This window comes from Gymnoscopelus braueri (genome assembly GCF_963280865.1).
Source record: "Gymnoscopelus braueri genome assembly, chromosome: 12".
NCBI classification, from domain to species: Eukaryota; Metazoa; Chordata; class Actinopteri; order Myctophiformes; family Myctophidae; genus Gymnoscopelus; species Gymnoscopelus braueri.
Genome location: NC_137614.1, coordinates 32,437,942 through 32,452,001, shown reverse-complemented (window position 1 = coordinate 32,452,001; position 14,060 = coordinate 32,437,942). Strand labels below are relative to the sequence as shown.

General features: G+C 41.2%; 1 protein-coding gene across 1 annotated transcript in view; it reads left to right on the top strand.

Moving 5' to 3' along the window:
• Positions 1-14,060, top strand: part of nphp4 (nephronophthisis 4) — a 244,105-nt gene that overhangs the window by 126,739 nt on the left and 103,306 nt on the right. Inside the window, exons 9-10 of the mRNA XM_080443698.1 lie at positions 11,755-11,976; positions 12,341-12,500. Of these exons, the coding sequence (XP_080299824.1) occupies positions 11,755-11,976; positions 12,341-12,500 (382 nt within the window). The remainder of the gene's footprint in view (positions 1-11,754; positions 11,977-12,340; positions 12,501-14,060) is intronic.

Genomic DNA, 14,060 nt, shown 5'->3' with positions numbered 1-14,060 from the left:
CTCAGGAAGGATCGACCATGGGAGATAGATGGGGAGGACGGTGAAGAGGAGGAGGGAGGGAGATGTAGAGCAGGAGTTCCCAAACTTTTTCTCTCGACACCCAAAAGAGTAATTTGGTGTCTAACAAAAAATACCCCCACATTATTGATTAGCCACTTACGCCCTGTTTAATATTGAATATAGCCTATCTACACAACACATTGCAATGCAACGTGTTGTGAGCTTGCTATTTTAGCTATTTATTGTGGGATCGCTAATTGTGGGATCGCTAAAGCGATCACACTACTGTTATTGTCAACACCGTTTTTTGACCCCTAACTAGTCCTTCATACTTTTAGCTACAAACTCCGTTCCAACTCTTCAACGTTCGGCCTACTCAGGACATGTCGGCTACCATTTGAATTTTTGAAATAATTTGTACTTTTAGAGATATTTCACTTTTTACTTCTAAAAAAACTCCCATTCATTTCAATGGAGAAATTCATACTTTTAGATAGAAACTCCGTTCCAACTCTATAACGTTCAGCCTACTTAGGACATATTGGCTACCATTAGAATTTTTTGAAATAATTTGTACTTTTAGAGATATTTCACTTTTTAAATAGTAAAAATACTTAAAAGTTGATAAAAAGAGTAAAAATACTTAAAAGTTGTAAAAATTAGTAAAAGCTACTTTAAAGTAAATAAAGTGACTAAAAATACTTTAAAGTAAATACCTTGAGTAAAAATACTTAAGAGTACTTATATTGAGTAAAAATACTTAAAAGTACTCAAAATGAGTAAAAATACTTAAAAGTTGAAAAAAATAGTAAAAATACTTAAAAGTTGATAAAAAGAGTAAAAATACTTAAAAGTTGTAAAAATTAGTAAAAGCTACTTTAAAGTAAATAAAGTGACTAAAAATACTTTAAAGTAAGTACCTTGATTCAAAATACTTAAGAGTACTTATACTGAGTAAAAATACTTAAAAGTACTCAACATGAGTAAAAATACGTAAAAGTTGAAAAAAATAGTAAAAATACTTAAAAGTTGTAAAAATTAGTAAAAAATACTTTAAAGTAAATAAAGTGACTAAAAAAAATAATTTAAAGTAAATACCCTTTAGAACCTTTCAAACCTTTAGAACCTCTTAAACCTTTAGAACCTCTTAAACCTTTCAAACCTTTCAAACCTTTCAAACCTTTAGAACCTTTCAAACCTTTAGAACCTCTTAAACCTTTCAAACCTTTAGAACCTCTTAAACCTTTCAAACCTTTCAAACCTTTAGAACCATTCAAAGCTTTAGAACCTTTAGAACCTTTCAAACCTTTAGAACCTCTTAAACCTTTCAAACCTTTCAAACCTCTTAAACCTTTCAAACCTTTAGAACCTTTCAAAACTTTAGAACCTTTAAAACCTTTAAAACCTTTAAAACCTTTAAACCTTTAAACCTTTCAAACCTTTAACTCTACTAACACTATCAATACTCAATACCATCAACATTCTTAGCGATCCCACACTGTTTCTTCAGGAACAGTACCTTCTAGTTAAAAGTTGTTATACATTTATGGATTTCTGTTTCTGAAATTCTTTTTTTGTCCTTTGGGGCGGGGGGGGGGGGGGGGGGGGGGAGCGGCGTAGATTTTGATTCTTACTTTTTTTTAAAAAAGTCTTTTGAAATAATAATAAAGATTTTAGGGAACGTAAAAAAAATAAAACTAAACAAAATTACTCACGGCCCATAAAAATGTATCCGCAACCCAGAATTAGATCCCGACCTATTGTTTGGGATGTAGAGACAAGAGACCAGTTTTCATCTTCACACCATCCACTGTTGTGCTACAAAGATGGTCACATCCTCGGAACAGTAATTAGCGACTCGGCCGAGCTGTTACACACTGTACTGGTAACTATCGGGGAGAAGGGACGCTGACAGTTTTTATGCACGCCCTTGGAGATATACAGCCTGTACGTTTGCGTAAGGAGTCAAAGTATGGCCATTAATGAGTGTGTGTGTCCATCACATCTTGATAGTTGTTTACCTTCCAACTATCCCAGACTCAGATCAGTGACTGGCACACTCGATTACTGAACGTCTGAGGAAGTGTAACCATTGATTTGTGACCTTTCTGAGTTACGCTGAAAGCAATTAAACATACGTACTGATTTGCCCTTTATTGAGGCCTCATTCACACACATGCACGCACGCAGTACTCTCACTGTGTTTTGATCCCAGATGATGATGATCCCATGTGGATCTCGAGACCCACATGATGTTTTTAAAAACAATCAGACAACTCAACGTGTTATCAAGGTTGTAGTACTTGTAGAGGCAGTCTATGATGTCAGTCAGTTATGACGTCTGATGTCTAACACAACCTCCCCTCCTTGTCCCCCCTCTCCCGCTTCCATGAACTTGAACTTCATATAAAGCGTCACACACACACACACACACACACACACACACACACACACACACACACACACACACACACACACACACACACACACACACACACACACACACAAACACTATTGTACATGTACATGATGTATGTATGACAGGAAAGCTAATTCTCTTCTTCCACAGTGGGGGATGGTAAATCATCCTTGGCTGAATCAATGTATGGCTGCTTGCCTCTTGACCAGCAGCTTTGTAATTAGGGAGTCAGATTTATGCGCAAGCATTCAATTTGTTTTTGCTATCCGGCAAGCTTTTCCATTAGTGGAGATATTTACTGATTTCACTTTCTTAATTATCTATTCATTCCGCTTTCCATCTCCAAGGGAATGTGAGGTAAACAGCATGTGGAAGAGAACTCAACGACATGGCCAGCGGCTGGTTTTATCAATCACTTAAACCCCAGCATCCGTATTCTGGGGAAAACTTTCGCAGGAAAATAGCAGATCGACAAGCTCACAATACGATGCGTTGTTGTGAGCTCGTCGATCGGCTATCTTCAGCGGAGATATTTAATGTAGAGCAAAAACAGAAATGTCACTAGTGTAGAGCCCTGAGGGACTCCGCTCAACCTCATATTTAGGGTTTAAGAGGTTAAAGGTGTCGCTATATTATATAATTGCCGCATGCCTTGCGTGTGTTTCCTGTGACCTCACTTGGGTTCACATCTGCGCATGCAGGCATACATGTGCGTCTCGGATGCCTGTGTCGTTATGCGTGCGCGTGTGTCCATTTGCATGTTTATGTGTGTACCCCTGCAGGCTTTAATGATGTTTGTGGAATGAAGAGCCTCTCGTGAAAGCTCTCCCCATTCACATAGCTCATTAAAAGTGTCTCTCGTACAATGACTCCCTCCCCTCCGGTCGTGCAGCTCGCCCCTCGGTCCTGGTCTCCTTGAATAGCTCCACAATGAGATACCCCCCCCCCCCCGCATCAAAGAAACAGGTTATATTTTTGTTTTGTCCTGATCTGAAATGTCAGGCAAATGTTAATTAAATGTTAATCAAAAATCTTAAGTATTGTAATGTCATCAGGAGTCGGGAGGCGTTATATTTAGCTGAGTTGCTGGCTGATTGTGGAGGTCAGTCTTCCCTTGAGGTCTCTGTCCTTTCTCACTGCAGCTGAGTTGAGGGGAAAGACGGTACATTGTTGGCCTAATTAAAATGAATGTCAGTTCTCCCCCCCACTGAGGAGTGCATCAATCCCATCCTGCGATGGGCCCAGAGTGAGTCTTTCCCTGTCAGTGCCTGCCAGGAGCACCATCTTTCTCCAGGCCGATATGTCTGCCTTGGCAGCAGACGAGGGACACAGGGCCATGTTTGCACATCTAGCCTAATGGTTGCCATGTGGCCAGGCACCTTACTCCGGCACCTCGCCACTTTTCACGCTGAGTGGCACTTGTATGGAGCTGATGAGGTCAGTCTCTCCCTCGCAGCCATTTGCAATCTGTGCAGCTGTTGAGGAGTCCAATTCCTTAAAGGGACATTTCGCCGATTTTGCAACCAGATCTTATTTTTAAGTTTAGGACTCGAGAAACAAGATCCTGTTTTTTTGTTGTTGTATAATCTGTGTTTTTAGATATCTAGTAATCTTCGACTTTCTTGTGACGTAATTGACGTCACGACGGTATGGTCTCATTCGTTTCCGCACTACATGTTGTCTCGACGCGTCTCAGTCAAACCAGCACCAAAGACAGCCCCAAGGGGTGTCCCCAAGATTTGGTCCAACCTTGAACCGTCTTGGACTCCACCCCATAGAGTTGTAAATAATCCCCACCCCTTTAGCTGCGTTCCCCGTTCAGATTTGTATCATGGCGTCAGCACGCACATCTGAGTCAGAGCATTCCATGGAGGAAGATGACTATTTTCAAGTTATTGCTGATTCTGAAACAGCAGGGCTATTTATTTGAACCGGAGTATAGCGGATGGGTCGCTCATCATTCGAATACCAAAACTCAGAAGACAGTTGACTGGCAGTAAATGACTGGCTGGTGGCTGCTATTTATGTTATCAAATCACTACATAATGTTATATCATTGCCCTAAATGGCGAGGTATTGACAAGGGAAGGATGATTAAAAAATCATTGTCTGTATTAGCCTTGATGTCTGTATAAGAAATGACTTTGTACAGGTGGAAAACTTTAGTTAAATTTGCAGAGTGACGCATTACTTTACCTGAGTTACATCTTCTGATAGTTGTACTTGAATGTTGACATGAAATAATAATCCTGTTTAGTGTTTCATAAGCGCAAGCATGAAAGAATCCAAATACAGCGTGGAGCGACGGTAAACAAACACTGTTGAAAGGCTAGGATCACAATACCAAGGATTCGACAGTTATGTCGCTACTATGCTACACGGAAGTAGAACGGCATAAAGATACCAAGGATTTGTCAGTGATGTGACAACACTAACGAATCCTTGGACATGAAGGATGAGATGGACGCTTCTGACTTACAGTGTTGCCAGATATTGTGAAAGAAATAAGAAACCAGGTCTATGAAAACAAGCCCAAAAGAAGATAACTAGGCCAAGAGCACTTTAAACCTAGACATGGGATATTATATATTTGAAAATTGACGATCTACAAGCTCACAACGCGTCGCGATGTTACCCATTATGAGCTTGCAGATCTGCTATTTTCCAAAAAATCTTGAGGGGAAAAAGTGTAAAATGTGGAATATTTTTTAATCGTTTTAACAACACATATTTGGTAGGGGCTCCCTGGCACAAATTATAATTTCAGATGGGGGTCCGTGGAAAAATACATAAACATGTTTGAGAACCACTGGTTTAAACAACAATGAAACATTTGGATACAAGCCCAAATATCAACTACATTTTAGAAAGAAGCCGCTTATAATAAGTAGACATGGCAACACTGTCGAACACTGGTACACATGTTGTGTGTTGTTGTTGAAGATCACACCCACATGCAGCCTCCACTCCCAACAAGGAGGGGCAGTGCACCAAAGCATTATGGTCATTGTAGTATTGCAGCAGTCCAGTCAAACCCTAGTCAAACACACAGATTTCATTATTTTTCTGGCCATAGGGTGCACATTTAAATTGTTCTACTGTAATCTACTACAAATACTATTAACATTGAGTGATTGCAGTTTCTTCCAGGGGTGAAATGCTCCTTTAAGTTGTTACTCATATGGAAGTGTGGTTACTTGCCACTTGCCTTATTTATGAAGTTTTTGTCCATAAGCTTTTCACTATTTGCTCAGCTATCTTGCTGTGCTGCATTGTGTTTAGGCCAAATGATCAGGATACAGTTCAAACTCCAGAACCTGGAGGCATTGATTATGAGCATTCATAATCCAAAATATTGAAGAAAAACAACTATATTTACCATGTGAGATATTAAATTGACAGATTCTTGTAGAAAAGACACACATTGCTGTAGTTCACACACAGGTTTTCTTTAATTTGCTTACAATATTTGACCACTGATATCCATTCTCTTCTCCTTAATTCCTTTTTTCCCTCAATTTCATCTCACCCATCCTATATTAAAATTGGCTCTGATGTCCCGCTCATGTCATCATCATGACTCAGCCATAGCCATATAAGGAATTCCCAATGCAGCTACGCCCAAATAGGGAGTGTGTTGTCTAATTGTGTCACCATGGCATCAGTCTCATTGTGTCGTCATGGCATCAGGCGCAAACAAATAACTCAGCTCCATATATGGGCACAAAAGGGGGCATGCCCATATATGGGCATATACTGATGACATCAGGGATCTCCATATATGGGCATGAAAGGGACAAGGACTGACAGAGATTTCCATATATGGGCATATCAGTCGGATTGGCGGTGCGACGTAGGGATAGCGGCCCGAACCTCTATTTTTATATATTCCCCCACTCAGTACAAAGTATCCTTGCAAATTAGATTGGATGTGAGTGCTCCCCCCACTGGCCCGTAGCCTGAGCAGATTGTATAATATGTATGAAGGAGGCCATTATCATCTTATTTATGGTGACATAACTTTGTGTTTATTGCAGTTGAATAACCCACCTCTTGATATCAAAGGTCCTCTTTCATATTAAATTGGCTTGCATGGTGCAAAAAGCCTTTTATGAACCTTTTCCTTGAAGGCTTGCAATCAGCGACAGCCAGATCTGAACACAATTTTTTTTCCCTGAGCCTTATTTAGCCATGGTGAGCCGGGTAGAACAAAGTATCCAGGTTCATTTGAAATACTTGTGCAGATGGATGAAAATGTGAGTGGTTTTAGTGCTCTTAAGTTAATGATCTCAGTACATGTTCACTCGCTCTGGGGCTTCTCATTGTGGAGAATAAGTATGCAATGCTGAGGGCCCGGTTTCTGTCACAGGGTCTTGGCTGAAATAATGAGTTGAGCAGCCCAACAGACTGCAGTAATTGTAATAACTGTCAGACTTCGTCTCCCATCAATGCCCACGTCCCCCTAATTTAGGATTAATTCCAGCCACACTAAAAGCCCCGAGTCGTTGGAAGTCTTGCCTTCTCCTTTGAATCTTGCTGAGACAATGTTCCTACAACCAGTTTTAATTCTAACTTCTAGATAGTAGCGGGGAGATGGGGCTTTTTATAAATGTAGTGTTGTTTTGTTTGTTCTTTGTCAACTTGGGTAACTTTAGCGATGGGTACCAAATGTAGGAATCCCTTCTTCCATTGGGAAACCAGCGATTTATGATAAGCAATACTGGATACCTGTCACATTTTGGCATAACCCTATTTTACGCGGACACATATTTTGTCATGTTTTTATTTCTTCCCCCAAGTTCCTAAAGTGCCCTCTCGAGTTTGATTACTTTTGTTCCTTCAGGTCACAGACAAGAGATCTTTATTTCCACCCATTTGTATTTTCGACAGTGCTTTCTCATCTGCAGATGCCACAACATTGCCTTTTCACTTCTAAACAAGGTTGATGGATTCTTCCCTTAGAAAACGCTTTGCCTGTTGGAGCAATTATGTGTGCAGTGACATAGACTGTTATTGTTTTCTGTACAACTTTATGAAAAACAAAAAGGGAAAAAAAGGAAAGGTTTGCTGTTTTCCTTGTTTTTGCCGGGGGCCAATGTTCCTCTGCTGTGCTGTTTTGCACTCAGATGCACCAATGTAACCAAATGCTGCTTTCCCTCAGTTTAATGACATTTATTTTAAATAAAGGCTTTCATGCTCAGATCAACAGTCTAATCAGACGTTGAGGAAATTGACTATCGATCACCCCTTCTTCCCTGACATGAAATTTTATGAGCAACTTTTAATGAAAGCATCGAGTTGCCTGATTAGTCCAAATGCTTCCCAATAAAAATAGTGTGAGTGCAAAGGGCAAGGTAGTATTTTCCCTGAAATATAATGGCATTGATTCACATGTCTTTCTGCTGTCACCACCAGGCATCCGTATTGATCTAGACTTCCTGAGTTACAGTAGTGGTCACCGTCAAGTCGATGTTTCTGAACCTCAAGCTAGTCCTGACTTTTTCCTCACATTATAACCCTGCAATTTATCTCATCAGCTAGCTTCCAACATGCTGTAATGTCTCCCCGAGGCATGCTACCTAAACATTGATTGTCACTGTCATATAATCAAGTGGAAAACACAGAGCTTAATCTCACGTCTCCCTTGGAATGTTGCTGCCGTTTACACAGTGTGTGCTCGCGTGCGAGGATTACCCATATAATGTGAATTCTCTGTTTGGCTCTGAAGGAAGCTAGTTTATTATCCCTGTTTGTTTACCCCAAATCACAACCCAAGAGCCTCGTTGAGATTCCCCGCAATCCTATTGTTTGGCTGCCCGAGCTTTCAGCGTTCTATGCGGTTCATATGTAAATAACACCGCTTTGATGTCCATCCCATTGAAAAATCATGATTGTGATTCATGTTGCCCTCAGCTTCATTGTCTCTTTTCATTTTTCTTTTGCTCAGCTCATGCTGTGCATGACTTCATCCCATTGTAACAAGTGGGAAATGAGAGTTTCTTGAAATCAGTTTGAGAGGCCTTCATCTTTATCTTTATCTATTAATAGTTTAGTTACTACCCATATCTTCCCAGTCAAGGCCATTCCAGCCGTGTATTAGAATTCTAGCCTGATTTATACTTAGTTGTGCGATGGTGTCCCACACACACAATAGCCACTCTGTGTGACACGTTGTGAGCTTGTAGATCTGCAATTTTGGGCGTGGGACAGTGTAAATTATGCATTAGCTGCATAGAGACATGCTATGGTTCAGTGTGCCGTCTGCCTCCAGCCATAGCCGTCTTTTTATCCATGCTAATGGTTATTTGGTGCAATCAAACACAGAGGGGTTCTTGTGTTTTGCACGATTGGAAGACTTTGTAAGTGTGTGATAAGAGGGAAGTGTCAGATAAGAGCTTTTTTTGTGAGCTGTAGGCATCCATGCAGAAAGTAACCCTGATTTGCTTGTCTCTTTTTAAAAACTTGGCTAACATTTTACTTACAGTAATCCCTACACCCGAAAATACTCATTAAACATAAAACAGAGGCGAGTGTTGGACCATGTGGTATATGTATTTAGTCACTTTTCTCTGCTGAACCAACATAGTGGAGAGGGAAAGCACTCTCCAAGAAAAAGGGGGGATACTTTAGATAAATTGCCTTCCTTTTTTTTTTTTTACTGGCTACACCCAGTGTCATAAAACGATCTTTCTCCAGTTAGTTCATTTTCACAAAATCATCACTTTCAAAAATGGACTCACTTGATTTAATGTTTCGTATGAAGCATCTTATTAATTTGACTGCGTGAAATGGAAAAACAGGCAGTGCCTCTGGGGCGAATATACGGCTATCTGTTTTACAGCCGCCATATATTTCGGGGAGTTACAATTCAAATAAATGGCAGTTAATGTCTGCACTAGTTGGGGTCTAAAAATAAATTCTGCAGCGAACTCGTGTCTCGAGAGGAATAGAATATTGATCTGCGTCTTGGGGCCCGCCTTGGAGAGCCCGGATCGGAGGCCGTCCAAGGTGAAATGTGCAAAGCTTCGGAGAGGTCCTCAGAGATGTACATAATGACAGATAATGATAGGATTTATTAGTCTAACCCCCGGTTCATTCCGTGTCTGTCTCTGCCACAGGCAACAGCATTAATGTCTGACTCACCCACCTGTATGTTTAAACAGCTCCATAGCCAATATTTGCTCACTTGGGAGGTTGGCAGCATTATTTGGACACATACAGTACTGTAGTGTGTACCATTATCTTCCCAGTAATTTAAAAGTGCTTTTTTGGTCAAATAGCGGTTTATTTATTCACCGCTATTCAGGGAGTTCTCGCCAATGCTCACTGCTGTATGTAGGCTATATTACAGTAGCCAGTGTTTTTCAGTTTTTATAGAAACAGGGGATGTGGCAAGCTTTACAACACTTCAGTCCAGGAACATACAAACTGGCATTTGCAAAACACAATGCGTTTACCTGAAGGCTATTTGATTTCAGTGTTATATCATCGCTGTTGTATATAGTCCTTGTCCAAAACTGTTATTTTTCATCAAATGGAGAAAAAAAAGAACCTGTATCCTAATGGCTATTTAGTCACAAGCTCTTGTTAATACCTTTCATTGGTTCAATATTTATAAAACCCACAGACAGACCTAACTTTTTTTCCCCTCACAAATAGCAAAAATAGCAGACCTACAAGCTCACTACGTGATCAGCTACTTTTGTGTGACACTGTAGTATGACAAAGTAGGGCATTTATTTTCGAAAAAAACATAAAAAGTTGAAATATGGAGATACAAGGTTTCTGCCCGACAGCAACGGTATGCTAAAATGATGCTCTTGTGACAGATGCCATTGAATGGACCATTAGAACGCTTCATTTTCTTTTGAAATGATGCGGGCAAAGGCAGGGGTCCTTGTGTATTCTGTCCTGTCTCACGTTATGATTGATTGCCCCAGTCCATGGCTGACTGGCTTATTAATCGATTCCCTTGTGAATGATTTAAAGCACTAGACTAGGCAGTTTTACTTTTCCCAGGGCGGCTGAAGTAGACATGCCATGAGGGTGTAAATCATGTTTAAGCACAACAAATCTGCTCCTAAAAACTGTACCTCTGTACCCATGTGCCCCCACTGGCTTATACTTTAGGTATATAGAGTCTGTCAGACCTCCATAAACCTATTGTTACTGTAATCGGTATCGCCTTAAAGCGTATAACGCAATTGACTTCTTTCACATTATGATTCTATAGCTTGGTCGATTAATTAGGATAGATTGGCTCGACAATTGACTGATTACTAAAGGATGCAAATAATCAATCTCTTTCCTTTTCAATTTAACTGTATTGGCACGATTTATGAGGCTTAATACCTGACTAAACAAAATAGTAATGTGGACACTTTTTTATTATTTATTATTTAACAAACTTTAGTTGTTGGGGTATTTGCCAAGTACATTTGCACATACTTGGAATTCACCTTCTGCTTTTAATATTTTCTAAATATTTGGAGCAGTGGGCAGCTATTGAACAGTGCCTGTACACGGCCACTTCGACACTAAGGTCCTTAGTCTCCTTACATAGCAAGATGAATAAACTGAAAATGTGTCTGCGAATATTTCATATCAAGCTATTAATTTGGTGATGCCTCGTTGGTTGAAGCTTTTATTCGCGGTGAAAAATCAACTTGGTTAAAAGAATGAATTATGTCGCTTTATCGCTGCATAATATTCACGCTCTGTGTGGATGTACTCATGAGTCATGACACAAACAGCCCTTTAAATTAATGTGAATTAATCGCACAGAAAAAAACGCTCCTAGTGTGTAAGAACCTTAAGCCACCTTCTGGTTCCCAGACACGTGCTCTAGCTCCTGAGCTACTGCAGCCTCAATAACTTTAACAGCAACTATAACTTTATACAGTAATTTAGGAGTCACTGATCATATTGGCCAATGTGCTGGTGTGGTCTACTGTATATCAACGCACTGAGGTTTTCATTACAAGCTCCTGGGATCTCGGTCTTGTGCTCTCCAATTGTAATTTTATCGATTTTCCTCTACTCGTTCAATCTCCGTACTTTTGCCAGTGGTACAATCATTTGGGAACAAATTGAACTTTCTCAACCATCCGACGGACCGTTTAGTAACAGTGACCAGCTTTGAGCTGCCTCTGAGCTCACTGTTAGTCAGACACAGAAGCAATACTCGCTGGGGACCATCTCTTAACTTTGCTATGTTCTCTTGACAGAATTACTGGAGTTGTGACAAGTACTGTAGAGAATGTGTTCAGAAATGAATTGAGGTGATTGCCTCTTCAAGTAAAGTTTCATGTTGTTTTTCTTTCTCTGCGTCACAGCTGTCTGCCACCACCACCACGTCCCGTGCGGCCTTCATGCAGTGCCTTCGCTGGGGGGCGTTGTGCCCCTTCCAGGGCTCTGGTGACTGGAAAGGAGAAGAGGTGCAGCTTGCCCTGCAGGGTAGCGCCATGCCCAACCCTTATGGAGTCATGGTCTACAGCGCAGACGCGCCCACTACGTTTGAGAACCCTGAGCCAGGCTCAGCTCCGAGCACAGCTCAGGTACCGCAGGCGAGTCGGGAGAGGTGATGGAGGCCAGCTCTCCCAACAAAAGAGTGGAGATATTTCACTATTTCATTGCCACACCGTGTTTGATAAGCCGTCTCAGCTATCAGAGGCCATATGTTTCCCTTAAGAAACAGACAAAGCGTTAGCTGATATTTAATGACATGTCATCTGTCATTTTGTGCAACTATCTTGGCAAACAATTTTGCCACGCTTGATTGCATGCCTGAAGGAGAGCCAGTAATAGTGGTGTTTTGGGAAAGAAAAGAAGGAAGATTAGATTAAGTTATCATTTCTCTGCTGGCTCTGGCTGAGAGCTGTCTTATGTGCTAATGACTCTTTTTTTTCCTCCCCGCTGCAGGAAGTCGGGGATGACAAAGACGTGGTAAGGTTCCGTCTGTGGTCCACTCTGGAAGGAAAGGCACTGAGCCCAAAGGCATCTCTGAGGACCCGGCAACAGCGGCAGCAGGAGGAGGAGCAGGCAGCACGTCAGAGGAGACCGCCCTCCTCGCCCTCGCTGGGTAAATATCATCATATTTGTGCTGCGGCTGAATGTATAGAGCCTCAGCCCAATTTTAGCGTGACAGCGTTCTAGGGGCGCATTCAGTGCTTTCCAGGGAAAAGGCGTGGGGTGAAACTCACGCTTTTATGTTTTCCCGCACAAATAAAGAGAAGGGGTCCTTTCGAGGTTGATTTCTAAGAACAAAGGAAGTGGTGCTTCAAGTGATGTTTTCAGGCTCATGTTTGCTTTTGAAACCAGTTTAAACGGGCTTTATTTTCCTGACCTGAGATGATTTATTTACTGGACTTGAAGATGTGTGTGTGTGTGTGTGTGTGTGCCCGCGCAGGAGGTGCATGGGGGGTACGAATGGATCGGGGAAGCAGCATACATACAGTACCTTACCTCAAAGTGCTCAGTGCTCACACAGCCGCAGTAATACCCAGGAGGAAGCTCCAAAGTTCTAAACAACATCCATCAAAACCCAGACCACCGGCTTCCGTGCATAATGTGGCCCCCACCTCCTGCAGTGTTATCTCTATGGCACCACCTGCTCCCTGCATGATTAGTATGCTTCATGATTGGGGTCTGGCGGGTGGATAAAGGGATAAATTCAGAGGTAGGAATATCTGGAGAAGACCTTGACTGTCTGTTATGGCCCCTTGATCTTGAACAAGCTTGACATTGCTATCTTATGCTAGCTTCTGCTCCCAAACAGGAGCTGTGACGTAAACACAGACAGCCACAGTATGTGCGGCTTGTTGCAACAACAGTGACATTATAGCATTCTCCCACCTCTCATAAAGGCATCGTTGTGTTATTGGCCAGGTTTCGCTCATAAAAAAATATTTTATAACTGTGTGTACACCACAGTATCACTGTAGCGAAAGTATATACGGTAGTCTAATATTCTCCCTCTGCTTCTGCAATGAAAGGTCTTTCACATGGGGGCCTTCAAGTGGCTTTCTTAGGGAAATAGAGTTTTTAATCAATATGCCACGTCTATGCTCCATGTCTGTTTATGGACTTAATGTTTGTTGAACGCTGCACACAGACACTCAATCCCATTGACAACAGGAATAAGTTGAGTGAACTCCAGCCGCATGCCAGTTGATTTCCTAATGGTGTTGTTAACTTATCTTCCTGAAATAAGAATTGTGTTTATTTGTGAGTGGGAAAGGAAAGGCTCTTTGTCAAGATTATTAACTGACAAAGAAAAATTGACATTTTAAGTGTCTTCAAAGGAGTACCCCACACAGTATTTCAATGGCTGGTGTTTAGAGCAGATTGATATTATGAATCTCTGTCACTATTTTGTCTCAGTGTCTTAAACACTTTGAACCTGGTGCCTAGGGGCATAGGCGAACATTAAAATAATATATTTAAATTCGCCAAAATTGTGAAAATAGCAGCTCACAACACAAAGTATATAGGGCTTAAGTGGTTAATAAGTCATGACTTTAATCATTTCCCCAGAGAGAGAGAGTGTGTGTGTGTGTGTGTGTGTGTGTGTGTGTGTGTGTGTGTGTGTGTGTGTGTGTGTGTGTGTGTGTGTGTGTGTGTGTGTGTGTGTGTGTGTGTG